Below are 17178 nucleotides of genomic sequence, written 5' to 3' on the forward strand. Positions count from 1 at the left end.
ACCCACTGAGCCACCCAGGCACGCCTCCCCCCTAAGCTCTATTTTAGGTGTCACCCCAGTGAGGTCAGGATCTAAGCCAATATGTCACAGTCCTTGTTAGAATTTAGTATATAAAGGGCTAAAAGAAAAAAAAAAATCTGCCTCTATTTAGGCTTCCATTTCTTAATCTTAAAACATGTAGGAAGGTCTCTGGATCCTGAACGGAGGACCTGGGTTCACACTGGCGCCACCAGGCCAGTGGGTGTGACCTGGGGCAATTATCTTAAGTACTTTTATCCTGGTCTTCACTCTCCTCTTCTGTCCAACCAGGCGATGGGATGAGATAATCTCCAAATTAGTTCCCACTCAGAAGGGGTAACAAAATATTGTCAGAAAAACAGAGTCATGGGTTCCCCACAAACAAGGCCCCTTAGAGGATGCGTCTCCCGGGCTCCCCTTCCCTGGGAGAAGGAGACTTTGTCCTATGTGACATCGGACATAGCCACTTGTACCCACGTACATAATATGTTAGATATCTTTTTTTTTGGCTGTAAATTTTTGAAAGGGTTTTTGTCATTTATTTTTGAAATTATCTGGCTATGAGTAACTCGTTTCATTACCTTCGGCCCTGATTTCCTTGCCGTGAACAATGTGATTACAATCAAGGTTGAGATTCCCCATTCTAGTACTTGCTAACTGTGTGGGTGACCATACCTGGTGGGCGTTGGCTGGCCTGGCCGAGCCTCCAAGGACAGTGGCCGTACTGACCTCACAGCACTGGGAGGCTGGAGGAGACAGCCTCTGTAGAATATTTAGAACACGGGATAAGGGTTCGGAAGACAGAGCAATTATTTGCATTTAGTCTTGGAATCCTTTGGCTATGCGAAAACTCTAAACCAAAAAAAAAAAAAAAAAAAGTGAATCCTAAGTTTAAAAATTCATGAAGTTGCCATCATGCTGCATTTTTTAAGACTTTTAATTAAACATTTATATATTTTGATTTTTTTTTTCAGTTTTCCTTTTGTATTTAGACCCAGTAAAATTTCTTTTCTGGCATTTTTATGGACCCTTGAAACACTCTGGGCACTGTTCCTAAGTCCCTCTTTAGTAAAATGGCCTTACTCCCAAATGTTGAACTTTTTGAAAAATTCCAGGGGAAAAAAATCCTGTTTGAGTAACAAATGAAAGTCGGTACTGAGATCTAACGCGTGGGCTCTTTTCAATATATGCATGACAAGCTGGAGGGGAGACCTTTCTATGTTGTTCTAGAAAACGGACATGAAGAATGCCAGAGTCTGTTAGAATCTGAATTCTTGCCCCAGAGGAGAGCAGCTCCCCTCTCCGGGGTGCCTGGACCAGCTAAATACACGAAAGTTTTGCAGACTTAGGATGACGCACTCAGGCACCCTCTAAGTTCCCTAAAGCAACGTGTCTTTCTAGACTTATTCTGGGGTTTTGGGGGGATATTTTAGTATCTGCTGGGTAGGGCTTTTCTTCATTTCCTCCAAAGACATTCAGGGACACATTGCAGGGACACAGGTGCTCTCCCCGTGGAATTGGGGACCCTTCTGCGCACACGCTGCGCCTGGGTTTGCAAGCCCTGTGTCCTGCGGCCTGCGGAAGCGGCCCCCCACCTGGGGTGGTTAGGAAGCAGCACAGTTGAGGTCCACGCAGGTCATCCAGCTGCACTGTGTGGGGGCCGGGTCTAAGCAGGGGCCTTGGTCACCTCGGGAGCTGCAGGAACAGGTGGGCTCCAGCGCTGGGAACGCCACTGCCAGGCCTGGCGCTGGGAACCTCGCCTGCGGAAGGACTGTGGTTGGCCCCGCCACGCAGCTTTATCACGATCAGCTTCTCACTTCAGAGTGGTTGAGAATTTTTTCCGCACACGAGCCATTTTCCACTTCTTATTTTGAAAACAAACAAACTTGAGTTAGTTTTCCCGAAGGTTCGGGGCTTTTTCCGTAAGCCGTGTAGCCAAGAAAGTCATTGAGTAAGAATTCACCCAGTGGGTCTCCGAGAACCCCATTGCCCCCAAACAACAACAGAAAACCCCACAAGTTCAGCTTAGATCAGTCAAGTAAAAGCTACCCCTTGCACTAGATCTGTGTTTAGGTTCGTTTGCGCTAACTTGGCAATTGTGGTCTTCTGTTCTTTCTGTACTCTTGTCCTTTATAACAATTTGTTTTGAAGGTTTTTGGCTATGGAAAGTTGACAATAAAGAAGGGATAAATTAGGTATAGTCTGTTACTGGGCATTACAGCTGTATTATCAGACATCGCAGAAGACACTGACATTTGGTTCTTTCATAACCTGACTGAGCGTGCACATATGGTCTATTTGTCAGGTTCTATGTGCAAGTAAGTTATGTGATGTTACTGGTAAAGTTGGCTACAGCCGATAGTCAGATATTGTGCATATACATTTATAGATGAAAGTCAAGGTTAAAAAAAATTTTTCAAGTGCCGGAAGCAAGTTTCTTTGTTTACCTTTTTTTTTTTTTTTTAAAGAAACGCAACCGAATTAATCTGCTAACTCCCTAGACCCCCATAAAGTAAGTTAATGGCAATAGATTAGTTTGGTACTTCCATGATTTACTAAACTCAGGTCCCATTAAAGCCAGTATTGACTAAAACTCAGACTGTTATGGAAGTCTTTCAGGTTTCTTTCATATACCAAAATGTCGAACATTTGATATGCTACGTGTTTGGTTGGTTTGGTTTTTGTTTTTGTTCGCCACAGCCTAGAAGTAAGTCTTCTGGTCATCTGAGATAAAAATAAATATTTTGAAATCAGTAAATTCTTAAGGACAGTGTGCATCCATGGCCCCTTTTGGATTTGTTCCTGGTATCACCTTATTTTTACTTCGCTTTGAAGTGGTTTGTGATATTTCCAATTCGTTCATTTTAAAGAGCTGAGGAGAAATGCACAGAGTCCCCTCTTTTTGTTGGTCTTCAGCTTTGCCAACAGGGCAGAGCCCCGGTTTCAGAAACAAGCAGAGAGCTCTGAGCTGGAGGGAAGGAGCGAGAGAGGCATTGGAGCTGGACCAGCCTGGCTTCAAGTGTGATCTCTGCTACTTACTAGCTGCACAGCAGTTTCCCCATCTGTAGAATGGGCTCCTGCCTTGCTGAGGGATATGAGGATAAAATGAGCTAGCCTGAGAGGCGGACTGGAGTGGAGGTTGGCCACCGGAGAGCTGGCCACCTCATTCAGCCTCACCTCTCATCTGAGATCAGATTCGCCTCCCCAAGCTCAGCCTCCACAGGTGAAAAACCAGGAAGGTGATAGCCTCGGTGGGGTGCGCAGGGGCGGGCCGAGGTCCTGTGCAGATTGACGACAGCACAGCCTGGCACAGAGGAGCTTCTAAATATTAGCACATGCCCTGGACACATAGGTCCTTCTCCCTCTTCCCTTAGCCCTTACCAAAGGAACTAATGGAATTCTGCCCAAGTGAGGGCGAAATATCCGCCGTTGCCAAGTTATTAAAAAAAAAAAAAAAGAAAGAAAGAAAAATCCTGGCAGATCGGGCCCCCAGAATATAATACAATAAGGGCCTTTTTCTGTTTTCCTTCTTACCCTATCTATTATTAATTCCAAGTACTGAACGAGCTTCAACAACTTACTCCTCTCTGAAGCAAAATACTGTTAACCGGATTGTCTTGCAGAGAGGGGGTCCTTCTCTAAACAGAGATTTTATCAAAATGTAGTAGTTTCTTAACTGAACATTAGCACTCAAGCTTCTGTGTGCCTACCACGTCTCTTCACATCTAGAAACTTCCGCTGGGTCATCTTGTAAGATGGGAATAATCATAAGAGCCGTCTACTACATAGGGTTGTTTTGGATGAATTGAGATATTATGTATCAAGGCGCTTTTAAAAATAAATTATTTATTCATTTGTCAGACCGAGATCACAAGTAGGCAAAGAAGCAGGCAGAGAGGGGAGGAAGCAGGTTCCCTGCTCGACAGAGAGCCCGATGTGGGGCTCCATCCCAGGACCCTGGGATCATGACCTGAGCCAAAGGCAGAGGCTTTAACCCACTGAGCCACCCAGGTGCCCCATGTATCAAGGTGCTTTTTAAGCGGTCTTATAGATTAGGTAATAGAAATCTAATAGCTATGTTAAAATAATAGAAAAATACAATAGAAAAATTCATTGTTGTTTGTGTATATCACACAAAAATCGGAGGGATCTGAAATAAAATAATTACTGGTTTTTTCAGAGGTAGATTTCATCTCATGAGGTCTTGAAATTGAGCAGAAGAAAATTGTAGACAAAAAATAGAGACAGTCAAATCAGCCCCCTCTGTAAACTCACGCTGCTAGGAATTTTATCTTTTGTCCTCAGAATATCTTGATATTTTCTTTACCTATTACTATGTCCCCTTAAAGAAGATTGAAAACAAAAAGAAGCACCTCAGACAGTTGAAGAGAGCTGCGTTTTCTTTTAAGACATATTTCTTTTCCAAAGCCAAATGCAGTTTTTCCTCTGCAACTCCAGGATTCCCTTTTCTCTCCATGAAAGACTTGGAAGAGCAGGAGCAAGTGAGATCCTACTGCAGCTGGCGGAGTCCTTGCTCTTGTTTTTCTAGCCCATAGCTCTTTACATATGCTGCTTGCCTGAGATTTCTGGATTAGATTTCAGGGAGGTGAAATGTTACACCCTCGAGCCTCCATGCCAGTTTCCCAGGACCAGTCAAATCTGCAGCAGCTCAGAGGTGAGAATCTCTCAAGGCTCCAGAGAGAGGCCGGTTTTCTGTCCTGTTTGCTGGCTGACGGGCTGCCAGGAGCAGGTGGGGAGAAGCTCCGTTCTATTCCGTGCGTGATTCAGCCAGTCGCAAAATAAATAGGCAGCAGAGTGCAGACAGAAAGGACTGGAAACTGCTGAAATTTGAGTCTCCAGGCCTGGGCTCATCTCAGGAGCTGCTGTGTTGAACTGTAAAAGGAATCCTGAGCCCTGGGCAAGGGAGCCGTGACAGGCCTGGTGGAAAGACGGCTAGCCTGGGAGCCGCAGCTTCCGGTCCGGCTGGCTCTGTGGAGCTCGTGGCCCCATCCCCTCTCAGAGCCTCCGGTTCCCATTTGCAGAATGAGAGAGGATCTGAGGATTTTAAGATCTTTCATCAGCTTCTCAGAAGATGACTCGATCAATGTCTGTAGGAGCAATTGTGCTTCCAACACATCGTCTTCCAACCTGGAGAAGGAGAGCCCCGGGGCCCTGCAGACCTGCAGCCAGCCCACCAACCTGGGGACACAGAGATCTGGGACTGGGAAGGTGGGGGAGCGTCCAGATGGGCCAGATGGGACTGGGAAGATGGGGAAGACAAAGAGGGGGGGTGCGTTGATCACTCCCCAAGTGGGAGCAAGAAATGAATAAAGGTCCACTCCGGAATGACATGCCTCAAGTAGGAGAAATCATCCTAACTAGATTTCCCATGGCTTTGGCATCATTTAAGAAAAAAAGAGAAAGAGAGAGAAAGAAAGAAAAAAAAAAAAGACATCCTTTCACCCACAAAGTACTCAATTGTGCAAGCCACAGAGTCACCACATGGCCAGCTTCCTGAAGCTGGCCGGTCAGAGACCTTAGCGTGCATTCCTCCGCCAACCAAAAAGGATGGTCTGAGTCCCATAGACTTGATTGTTCGATGTTTCTCAGCAAGGGCTGCCTCCCTTGTTCGCCTCCTCGCAGAGTTCTGGGCTGTTCTTCATTACCTGTCCTACCTATCTGCACAATCTAGCCGCAAACAGCTTCGGTTGACCACACCACTTCCCTATTGAAAGTTAATACTGTTTGACTCATTCTGTGTTACTAACCTGAAGCCAAAGAAAACAAGGCAGAGAATAAGCGGCTTGTATGGAGTTTGGAAAGCTCTCAGAGGCCCTGCTTTCAAAATCCTATACAGTAGCTTTACTATATCTCTCTGCTGCAGCTGCAAAGAAATGAAGGAAGCAGAAGTGGTTAAAAGGAAAAAGAAAAAAAAAGCTGGGGGTGGGGAGAGCCAGGGCAGGATTTGGGGGGTGGGGGGGGTGGAGGGCCCCACAGGCTGCAGGAGGACTCAGCATCATCTACACCAGCCTTTGAACGCCTTGTCATGGAGCTGGGATTCTGCCTCCACGCACCGGAGTACTCGGACAGAGGAGGGACTGTTGGCGGAGTTCAAAGGAGAGAAAGTTCAAAACATGCCTGGGAAAGGACAGTCTCCTGTTGCATGTGGAGCGGAGTGGGGCTGGGCCGCGGGTCCCAGCAAGCCAGGCTTCCGTAGGCAGAGCCCCAAGGTAAAAAGACAGAGAGGGGCAAGTGTGTTCCTTTCAGATCTGGGAAGGATTTGCCGGGAGAAGGTTGTCTGCCTTTGCTAGGGAAGTATTGACAGCCTCTTGTCCTTCATTCTATAACTGGCTCAGATGTGGTCACCAGGGTAAACGGAGCATTTGTGTCTTGGTATAAATAGAACGTTCCCTCCCAGCGTCGCCCGGCAGCAGTGGGACTTGTGTTGTCATCACCGCGTCGCGGCTCTTTGGGGATCCCAGGCAAAGAGCCTCTTGCCCGTTCAGATAATGGATGGAGGAGGACCTCCTCCCCTCCAGATGGACGCTTCTTCTCAACTGTATGTTGGCTGTGAGCAGAAGTTGGCCTCAGTGAGGTCCTCGTGCCCCCAGACAACCTGAAAGCGTTTTCTTTCTTTCTTTCTTTCTTTTTTTAAAGATTTTATTTATTTGACAGAGGAGATCACAAGTAGGCAGAGAGGCAGGTAGAGAGAGAGGGGCAAGCAGGCTCCCTGCTGAGCAGAGAGCCCGATGCAGGACTCGATCCCAGGACCCTGGAACCATGACCTGAGCTGAGCTGAAGGCAGAGGCTTAACCCACTGAGCCTCCCAGGCGCCCCTTGAAAGCTTTTTCTCTATATGGTGTGAGGTGGGGCTGATAGCCCATTAGAAACCACTAGTTACTGTTGCTTTTTGAACCAGCGAGCGCTCAGGAACCAGGATGCCGTGGTCTTCCGCACACCTGCAGGGTCTGCTCAGCCAGGACTTTGACAGACCCTCAGTCTCCCGCCTCTGTGAGGACAGCCCTAAAGTCAGGTGGCATTTATGACACGACAGAGAGAGAGAGACAGAGAGAGACGGCTAGGAATGGGACCCAGCACGCAGGCCTTTTAGGAATAGGAAAGAATTTCCTTATCCCTTTTCAGATGTAGGGAAGTACGAGAGGACCTTGCGCCCAGCTGGGTGCACACCCCAGAATCAGGGTAGCCTCCGGAGGGACAGTTTAATCACTCCTTCCTTCTTCCCTTTATCCATTCACCTTACAGTGGCTGGGGCACCACCCAGCCTGGCAAGGGCCCTCAGTTTACTGTCCCCGCACCTCTGCGGGTCACTGGGGGCGTGTGCCAGGGCAGAGGGAAGGAGCCTTGGGGCAGAGTGGAAGGGGGGCGGGGGAGGAGCCACTCGGAGAACAGGAATGCCCAGGCAGCGCAGTGAAGCCGGTGCGATCTCTGGTGTGGGCCGCTGTGGGCCTCTGGGATCGTGTTCTCCTCTTCCCCCACCCCCGGCCCTGGTGCTGGCTCTGCTGAAAACCAGGACTCCAAAGTCAGTTCAGAAGCCCCAGGCACCATTTCAGGCTACTCACCTGTCAGTACCGATCCCTGCCCCCCCCCCCACCACCACCACCAAATTGTACCTCCTAAAGGCACCTTGAGTTCAGAGAGCGCGGTGGAGGCCGGAGCTCCAGGGTGAAATGAATCCCACTCTTGGGTTACTTTATAATCACCCTCCAGCGGGGTTTTCTGGAGACAGTCCCTTCATCGAGGAGAGGGTTCCTACTTGGAATTGCAGGCTCATAGAGGAGCCATGATCTTGAACTTGAGAGCTGTCTGCCCCCCTCCCTCTCTGGGGTTGCCTCCACCGCCCCCACAGAGGGCTGCCTCTGGCTAAGAGCACAAGAAACCAGGCGGGTTCTCCACCCTAAGCTACAATTACCTCCTGAGTCACCAGACAGAAACAAGAGGTACCCGGGGCGACCAGCGACTGCAGATTGTGAACTCCTCTGCTTTCAGGGAGGTCCACGTCTCCAGAAGCTCGTGCAGGCGAGCTAAAAATGCCACCGTCTGTCACCCAAGGCTTGAAAAGACAGGAGCCCAGTCTTGTTCTTGTTTTTGTCCCTGGGAATCTTGGGGCCTGGTTTGAGAGGGAGGGGAGAGGGCCCCACCTGGGCCTTACTTCCACCTGGAGGCTGTGTTCCGGGCTCCCCAGCGGCCTGTGGCTCTCCCTCAGACTGTGGCCTTGTATACCTTTCCTTTTCTACTTGTCTCTAGCAGTGAGCTTGGCCCATGGGACAGTGTATGTGTGTGTGTGGGGGGGGGGGGGTTTCTCTGTATGTGTGTGTGTCTGTGCATGCATAAAGATACTCCCAAAAAACCCCAAGGGGAGTTGCAGCAGCGCTTTGCTCCCACGAGGGTATGAGGCTCAACTCAGCACAAGGCCCTTGTATCCGTTCTCTTTTCTTTTTTGGTATGATGAAGAAAACACTAGGGACTACACGTTTGCAGACTGTTTGACTTCTAATGAGACAAGTTCTCCTTGAAACTGGATAAGCTCGGTTATGGCACGTTTCCCCTACAAGTCGCTTTTCTGAACGCTCCTCTGTTCCATGGCAGCCGAAAACTTGAGTTCAAGCTTCCTTTGCCCCAGACACATTCTGCTTTCCTAGGCAGATGACCCTGGTCATGAAGGGTCTCAGCGCCCGTTCGGTCAGTGTTTAGTGAGCCTATCATGTGCCAGGTGCTCCCATCGGTGCTGAGGATACAGCCGTGATAAAAACAGACAAAACTGGATGCCTGGGTGGCTCAATGGGTTGGGTGTCTGCCTTCGGCTCAGGTCGCAATCCTGGGGTCCTGGGATCAAGTCCCATATTGGGCTGCCTGCTCCACAGGGAGCCTACTTCTCCCTCTGCCTCCCTCTTACACTCTCTCTCTATCAGTCCCTCATGAATAAATTAATAAAATCTTAAAAAAAAAAAAAAGGCAAAACCCCTACCCTCATGGCACTTACAGTCCAGCGGGAACGGACAGACCACAAATAACATCAATAAATACTGTGGAGACAACCGAAGCAAAAGGGCTAGCTAGGCATTGGCTGGGTTGGGAGAGTTTGCAGTTTAAACTTGGGTGTTCAGGAAGTCCTCAGGGAGAAGATGAAATTGAAGCAAAGACTTGAAGGACAGAGGGAATGTGGCCCACAGATATGTGGGAGAAGGCCATCTGGGCCAAAGAAACAGCAGGTGCAAAGGCCCTGAGGCAGACATAGGACTAACAGCAAGGTGGCCAGGGTGGCTGGAGCAGAGTGAATTCAGACTGTCTGCCTTCTCGTTTCAAAATAGGAGGTATTGACCTAAGAAGCAGGCTTAGCCAAACACCAGCCTGGTTTTTGGAACATGTGCCTTATGCTAGTGTGAGGGACCACTGCAGACCATAGTTTGGGAAGACCCAGGATGGGGAAGCCCCAGGCACAGCCAGACTGGTGGTCACTCACCTGTGTTGCCACCTGCAAGAGAATCAGAGCTCTCCCCAATCAAAGACATCACTGTCCCTGTTGGAGATTCTACTGGGGTTAAAAAGTACCGTGTCTGTTGGGTCCCTAAGTAAGTCGAAACACATCACCTAGGAAATAGCACCATCCTGATGGACTTTTCTAGACTGGCTCAGTGTGATTACCCATGTGTAGAAGGTGAGAGGACACCTACCCAAGGCACATGGGTGAGGGGGTGTGGATTGTACAGGTAGGGTGATGACCATTAACCTCAGATTCACATTCCTCTTGCTGCTGATGAGAAGGGATGGGCTGGGAACCAATGAGTATCAGTCTTTTCCTTTTCTTCTCTAAGATTTTTTTTTTTTTTTTTTTGACAGATCTCAAGTAGGCAGAGAGGCAGGAAGAGAGAGGGGGAAGCAGGCTCCCCACTGAGCAGAGAGCCTGATGCAGGGCTCGATCCCAAGACCCTGAGGTCATGGCCCAAGGCAGAGGCTTAACCCCCTGAGCCACCCAGGCGCCCCATTCTCTGAGATTTTTATTTACTTATGTATTTATTTGAGAGAGAGTGTACATGTGTGCAAGCAGGGGGAGGGGCAGTGGGAGAAGAAGAGAGAGAATCTCATGCAGACTCTAGTCTCATGACCCTGAGATCATGACCTGAGCGGAGAGCAAGAGTCAGGCACTCAGCTGACTGAGCACTCCCCGCCAGGTGCCCCTAGTGTGGTTATTTTCCAATCAGAAAAGCAGAGAAGTGAGACTGTGGAGGAGGTTCAGCAGACTGGCTTTCTTTCCAGCTGCAAACTCCTAAAATTTGCTAGTGGGTTTTGAGGTGAGTCTCGTGCCCCATGGCCTCTGCATGCAGCTTTTGGATGATGATGGGGAGGAGACCAAACTCCAGAATGGGATGCCCCAGTGAGGAGGGTAGCCTGAAAGGCTCAGTGTAGGCTTGAGAGGAGAGAGAAGAGGATCCAGGAAGACTACGGTCCTGGGTGGCTCCTAGCTGTCCCAAGGGCCACTGACAACACCGCAGGAGGCAGAGGGACAGGGAACTGTGAGGACGTGCTGGGCAGAGCTGCTCAGCAGCACACAGATGAGTAGTGAGGCCGGGTAGAGCCCTACCTTCCAGATCAAGCTCCAAGGACCGGTCTGACAGTTGAGCTTGGTACTGGCTCCCACAGGCCAGGTGTCTGGCTGGAAAAAAAGAAAGAAACCTTTGAAAGTCCTAACGTCATATGAAGTTGTTCAAGAAAGCCTGTGCTCGGAGGCGTCCAGCAAGAACCAGCTGAGTAGCTAATTGCTGCAGATATAATTGCTGTGAATGCTTTTAGAGCCCCTCCGAGTAATCTGTCTTAGTCCTTTAATTCCAGGCTTTCAGATAAGGAGGCTGGGTGATGAAGAGACTTGCTCCTGTCCGCAGGAAAGTTGGGTGGAAAAGCAGATTTATAATGGAGGTTCTTACCATGCAGACGGGCAGTCACGTTTCCCCGGTGCCATGTTGTTTCTCTGGGGGACAGAAGGACGAGAGCACCCCCATCCTTGTGGGCACCCAGAAGTGTCAAGTGGAATGAAACAGGTCCTCGTAAACCTTGCCTTCTGTTCCTCCAAGTCCTTCCTTAGATGCCTGGACAGGAGTTACTTTCCACTTGAAAATCCTGGGTTCCTCACAGATCAGCCCGAGCATAGCCGCAGTGACTCCCTGACTCATCTCAGTGACGGCGAGGCAGACACGGGCAACACCCACCTGTCGGGCAGACGCTTGGCATTTTCAGCCGCTCTGCCTACCTTGAAGAGTTAAACGATTAGGAGAAGGACCACCAAATAGTTGTCACCAAAACAAGGCCAGCACTCGGTGCTCAGGGACACTTAGTCTACACACAGCTCCGGTGTATTTGGTGTGTTCAGTTCCCGCCCATGGCAAACTGGAAGCACACTGATGGCACATGCGCCACAGGGAGGTGTCGCTCAACTCCCCGGGAGAGTCCCGGGACCAGCAGCATTAACATCACTTGGGGTTTAGTAGAAATCTGATTTCTCGGGCCACACCCCAGACCTACCCAGCCAGACCCGTGATTCAGATGCTTATTCGGGTGTGTGAGACATAGCTCTCAACTACGGGTCACAAGACGGCGGTGGCTCTAAGCACTTCTGGGAACAGAAGTGGGATAATAAAGGGCAAATCCTTATGAGTCTCTGCTGGCCCCATGATCTAAGGTAATGCTATACACCTCTCCTCTCTACTTACTGGAGGTGCCCAGATATTGGTATTTATAGATGCATTGAGCAAGATTGGAAAGGAGGGGGGATGTTGAGGGGGTGGCTGTGTTTTCAGACCTAATTGGCTGTGTGAGATTAGATAAATGACGTAACCTCTCTGAACTTCACTTCTCACATGTGGGTTAAAAAACAAGGCTGATTTCTCTAGCTCTTCTCCAGTTGTGAAGTACTATAACTTTGTACGGATCTCCTAGTTTAATAATACGGGAAGAAGTTGGAGGTAAAAGTTAGGCCACGGAAGTTTATATAACATTGGCTAATACAGAAACATGTAGGTACAATATATATTTTAACATATAATATAGTAACATATATATCCCATGTTATATTTTCTACTGTGATATACACAATGGGACAATACTATCCAACATTAAATAATCCAGCAGAGGGCTAGGTTTGCGGGTAAGATTTATTTCATTACCTACAAGGTGCTTTAAGGAAGGATCACATTCACATTCTGTATGATTACTTTCCTGTCCTTAGGACTTGAATGACCCTGGAGCCCAGAGTTTAGATTGTTACACCAGGAAACGTGAGCTGTTCTGTACACACATCAGTTTCTTTTCCACTGTCCTAAAGCGGTAGCAAATTAAGGCGTGTGTGTGGGGTGAGGGGTGGTGGAATCCATGTTTTTTTATCCAGATCCCTGTTGTTAGTATCAGACTGATCGGCAAACATGTTTTGAAATACATGTATGCTTTTAGAAGAATCACAATGTTACGTATAGATAGATAGAGGTGTAAGTGGATACACAGATAGATCTCTTTTTGGTATTACCAGTTTGCATGCATTTTCCTCAACAGCTCACAATGACCATGCTTTGAGTCTACACCTTCCTACTTTTTCTGCTGAGAATCTTCAAGAAAAGTAGTAAGCCCATTCCAGAAACATGGACTAACAAACTGCCATAAAATTACTCTCTCTGACCAGCATTTTCCAGGAAAAGGCGACAATTTAGCCTTACCTGTTTTCTCTAATAGAAGAGCATATAGCGTATTTCATAGTTCAGCAATGGTTTCTTGAAAAAGACAGTTCAGTTATAGATGAAATATGCATACCTCCTCAGTCTCGTTTTTATAGCGGAAAATTGAAAGCTGGTCTCATTATCCATCACAGATATCATAACATTTAGGGATGCCTTGTGGGCAGCCAGCCCAGAAAACTACAGGACATATGTCTTTGGAATGAAGAAGTAAAATTTAGCAGATGGGATTAATTTATTTTTCTTTTCTTTTTTTTTTCCCTTTCGGCTTTTTATGACTCTGCATATATAATAAAATCCCAATCAAAGACTTTTTTTCAAAATGTGGGAATGGTAATAGAGAAACATAATTTAGTATCCTTTTCAACTCTGGTCAAAATCATTAAGATGTCCTACTATGAAATCTTGAGGTAGCCACGATTTTAAGGACCACTGTGTCAACATTTTCCAGTGGACATCCAGTGTGCCCCAAAAACCAGGCGGCCAACATGCAAATGCATAGGGCTGCATTGTAATTCTACTAGATCTGATCCAGAGTTGAATTCCCTGCTGCCCTCTGAAGCCCAGTACTCAGCAGGAAAGAAGGAAAGTGAGTTTGATAGTGGACATTTCCCATACTCCTGTATTTAAAATTCAGGGGGCAAATTGACATTTTAATTGCACACAGATACAGGAAACCGGAGACATAAAGCATTCATTTTCCCCCGCTTGAAAGTTTATATCGGAAGCTTCTGTATTTCTTACAAAATATTGCTCTTTGGCCCATGAAATCTGATGGCTTCAGAAAAGAAGAATGAGGTGTTCTTTTGATCTAGCTTATAAATGCATCTGAACCACACCTTTAATATGATAATGCTTTTTATCTCCCTGGTGCCTTGGTGTTACAGTCCTCCAGCACCATGGTGAGGAAGGGGCTCTAGATTCCCCACAGAGGCAATAACATTTCTACTTACTGCCAGTACCATATGTGGGGAGGGTGTGGAGTGAAAGCCCCCACCCCTCCTCCTCCAGCATTAAAACTCAGCCTCCCAACTCACAGGGCTTAGGAGATAGCTCAGAATGAAGAATTGTTTTCTCTGAAAGTTATGCCTGAACATTCCTGCTAAAGCAGACAGTCATCAGCTAATCTCTGTAAATGACTACGATTTTGGCAGGTGTCAGCTGGTCCAGAAATTGCTCACATGTTAAAACATTCTTTTAAACATAGGGCATGATAGGGGACTAATAAAAAAATAATAATAATAATCTCACGGTACGCCTGGCCATAGTGGTGGGTTACCTAAAGTGACTTATTCTCGCTCTGTTTCTTGGCGGTATGTGGTCCCCAAGCTTGGTGGCTGAGACAGACGCAGCTGACAGCCTTTCTTTAAAGACCAACCATAAACTCCCCAGGTGTCGAATGCTTGTATTTAGAATGACCTCGTACACATCATTCTCCTGGATCACCCACTGTCCTTGACACGGTGTTCTTCAAAAATGCCACTGGGTGCCCAAGGAATGTGAAATTTTGAAATGGGTACAAAGCCTGCTGGAAGCCTCTGCACCATGATTTCTCCAAACGGCATTCTTCTGGAGGTGGTAGAACTGTCCAGAATCATTTTTCCTGCCTTCTCTGCCCGACTCCTAATACCAGCCATTAGGTCATGCTAGGTATTTAAAGGCCTAATTACTATGCTTTGAGTGGCCTTTGAGTTGGAAATGTTGGGGGGGTAAGAATACCAGATTTTTTAGTCCGATCACCAGAAAGCTAAGAATCTGTCCCAAAGATAAGAGAAGGGAGGAGTCAAGGAAAGATCCAATCAGAGACAGTTACACCACGGTCGACTGAAATAGAATGTTCTAGAAAAAGACATTTTCATTCTTCTGAGGGAAAGGGATGACATGAGTGGTTCCGGGACCTGGCCCTATGGCCTTTCGCCCACAAGGCCAGTGCTTAAAATACTCAGCCGGTAAGAGGCCTCTCACATGTGTGCTGGCCCGCTGTGACTCAGGCTGTTTGTGTTCAGGTCGAGTGTTGTGGGCTGCGGGGCTGAATCAGAATCCAGATTTGCCTTGGTGACACATGAAAAGAGGGAGCATTGCATTTGAACTACACAAATATTATGCTTAAGTCGTTTTCCTCGTTTCGGAGCCAAACAGGTCTTGTTCATGATAAAAATCGCTGCAATATAGTGGGGCCTTTTTTTTTTGGTCTGGAATTTGAGACCGTGTCAACCGTGCCAAGGGGCCTGGCAGCAGGAAGAAACGGCCAGCCACGGAGATTTGGAACCATAATACAAGTTATAAAATTTAATTTTGTAATTGTAGCGATTGGGAGCTGGGCTAAAAGGCACTTCTCCCACCCCACTCCTACCCGGGGCCCGGGGGAGTGGACTCCAGGGATCCTCTTTCTAAGTGAGGTCTGGGTCAGGGCGTGTGAAAGAGCCCTTGATTACTGCAGCAAGCAGGCTGCTCCCCTAATGTTGTTTGGAGCCCCCTGATGATGGTTGCCGGAGTGGGGGAGGTGTTTGGGGGGGGGTGGTTGGTGGCAAAATAGATCAATGACGCTTTATTCGAACCACAGGGGTGAGGAAGAAGCAGGGGCATATCCTCTTTGAAAGGAGAATGAATTGTCGGCCCCACAGTGCCTCTGTCAGTACATCCTGAGCCTCCGTTCTGCTTGACAGGCCTGAGTCTCTAGTCTAAAGCGCTGTTGTTGGCAGGATTAAGGAAGGAAACAGGAGGCCCAGCCCTCCTGGCCTGTCCCATGGGAGTGGCCTCTGCTCACTGCATCCTGGTGACAGTGATTTTGATGGGGAACAAGGCAAGGATAGATACTGACTGTCTATACGGACAGCAGAGGGGCCCATCTTTCCACCTTTGATTCCTGAGCCCTTGGGGGAAGCTCATCCAGTCTCCTGGCAGAGCCTCTGGGCTCCAGTAGGCCCAGCCTGCTGGGTAGATGGCCCGGCTGAGGCCCAGGCTCTGGCTTCCGGGCAGCCCCCTCTTAGAGGCTACACCTAGGGAAGTGGGCTTCAGGAAAGAATGCTCGTGAGAAGCTTTTGAGGAGAGGGAGCGGAGAGGGGCTGAGGGCTGCCCAGGCCCTGCATTTAGCAGGAAATCTGACCTCCCCAAGGACCGTGGGTTCACAGCCACACCTCATTTCCTGTTGGAAGGGGCGTGCGCTAAGCTCCAGGGCCCACTTTGCTGCCTCTAAAACCCGCCGGTGGTTGGGTTTGCAGTAAGGAGCGGCGGTTCCAATGCCACAGGGAGGGCACCTTTCCTGGCTGCCGTAGCTCGGCCCGCAGCGTGTGGCCAAGGGCCAACCCTTAATGCACCTTCTCTCCCTCCTGACCTCACACCGCCGCCATCCCTGCATGCCCACCGCCTTCTGCCTGGTGGAGATGGGCGCCGAGGGTTGGGGAGATGGGGCGCAGACCAGGGGAGCACCCGGCGGCCTGTGATGAGATGGGCCCCCTGTCTGCCGTGGGGACAGTGGCCCTGAATTTCCACGGGGAGCCAGCCCGATGTGTGCCAACCTCCAGTAACATCCACGTTGGGGGTGAGGGGAAGGGGGAGGGGAAAGACAAGCAAACCCCGAATTTTAGAAAAGCCACAATACATTTTCTGATCTTTTCCCTCCCTCCTTCCTTGCCTCCCTCTCCCCTTCTCACTCCCACCCCCCCCCCTCCCCACAATAGGACATCGTCAGAAACTAGATGATCAGACCAAGCCCGGGAGCTTGTCCTTTTCCGAGCGGCTCAGTGAGCTGGAGCAGCTGCGGCGAACAGCCATGAGGGTCAGCCCACACCACCCAGCCCCCACACCCAACCCTCGGGCCTCCTTGAACCACTCCACTGCCTTTAACCCTCAGCCTCAGAGTCAGATGCAGGGTAAGTACCTGGAGGGAGCCCGCTTCCCGCCTTGCCCTCGGGCCACACTCCCCTAGACCAGTCCTGTCTTCTCCTCCTTGCTCAAATGGTCCTTGGACAACCGCAGCCTGGGAACCTGTTAGAGGGCAGTCTCTGGCCTGCCCCAGACCTCCTGAGTCAGATCTGCGCTGTAATGAGATCCGCAGATCAAGAGGCACAAGAACCGGGGCTTTGGAGAGAGAGAGAGCTCTACGTAGATAATAGCTTGCATTTTTTAAGAGTTTGCTTTGGCTATGTTGCTTTCCTACCTACCCAGTAGGCTTGAAAACACACACACACACACACACACACACACCCCAAACAAGGTGAATGTCAGGATGTTTCAAGTCGTTGTTGCCTTCAGATTATTTGTGGGGTTTGTATCTAATACATGTTCTTTTAAAAGTATAAAGAAATACTAGGAAAGTATGGATGCCAGCACATCAAAGGTACTATTTATAATACATAAATGGACAATCAGTAAAAAATGCAGACAAACCCCCCCCCATATACACATACCTAGGTTTAGCAAG

General features: G+C 48.7%; 1 protein-coding gene and 1 long non-coding RNA gene across 11 annotated transcripts in view; one reads left to right on the top strand and one right to left on the bottom strand.

Annotated features, from left to right (window-relative positions):
• Positions 1 to 17178, top strand: part of RUNX1 (RUNX family transcription factor 1) — a 264881-nt gene that overhangs the window by 207271 nt on the left and 40432 nt on the right. For 8 of the 10 annotated variants that reach the window (XM_004757540.3, XM_004757539.3, XM_004757544.3 and 5 more), the window contains one exon: positions 16436 to 16627. The exons of the other annotated variants lie outside the window; for them this stretch is intronic. In XM_004757540.3, the coding sequence (XP_004757597.2) occupies positions 16436 to 16627 (192 nt within the window). The remainder of the gene's footprint in view (positions 1 to 16435; positions 16628 to 17178) is intronic. 10 annotated transcript variants of the gene reach the window in all.
• LOC123393207 lies at positions 932 to 16816 on the bottom strand. The gene is made up of 3 exons (XR_006607946.1): positions 16636 to 16816; positions 10619 to 10690; positions 932 to 1882 (listed from the first exon to the last, which is right to left on the bottom strand). It is a non-coding gene; the product is annotated as an uncharacterized LOC123393207 (long non-coding RNA).

Source organism: Mustela putorius, unplaced genomic scaffold, assembly GCF_011764305.1.
Source record: "Mustela putorius furo isolate JIRA1106 unplaced genomic scaffold, ASM1176430v1.1 tig00000765_pilon_pilon_pilon, whole genome shotgun sequence".
Lineage (NCBI taxonomy): Eukaryota > Metazoa > Chordata > Mammalia > Carnivora > Mustelidae > Mustela > Mustela putorius.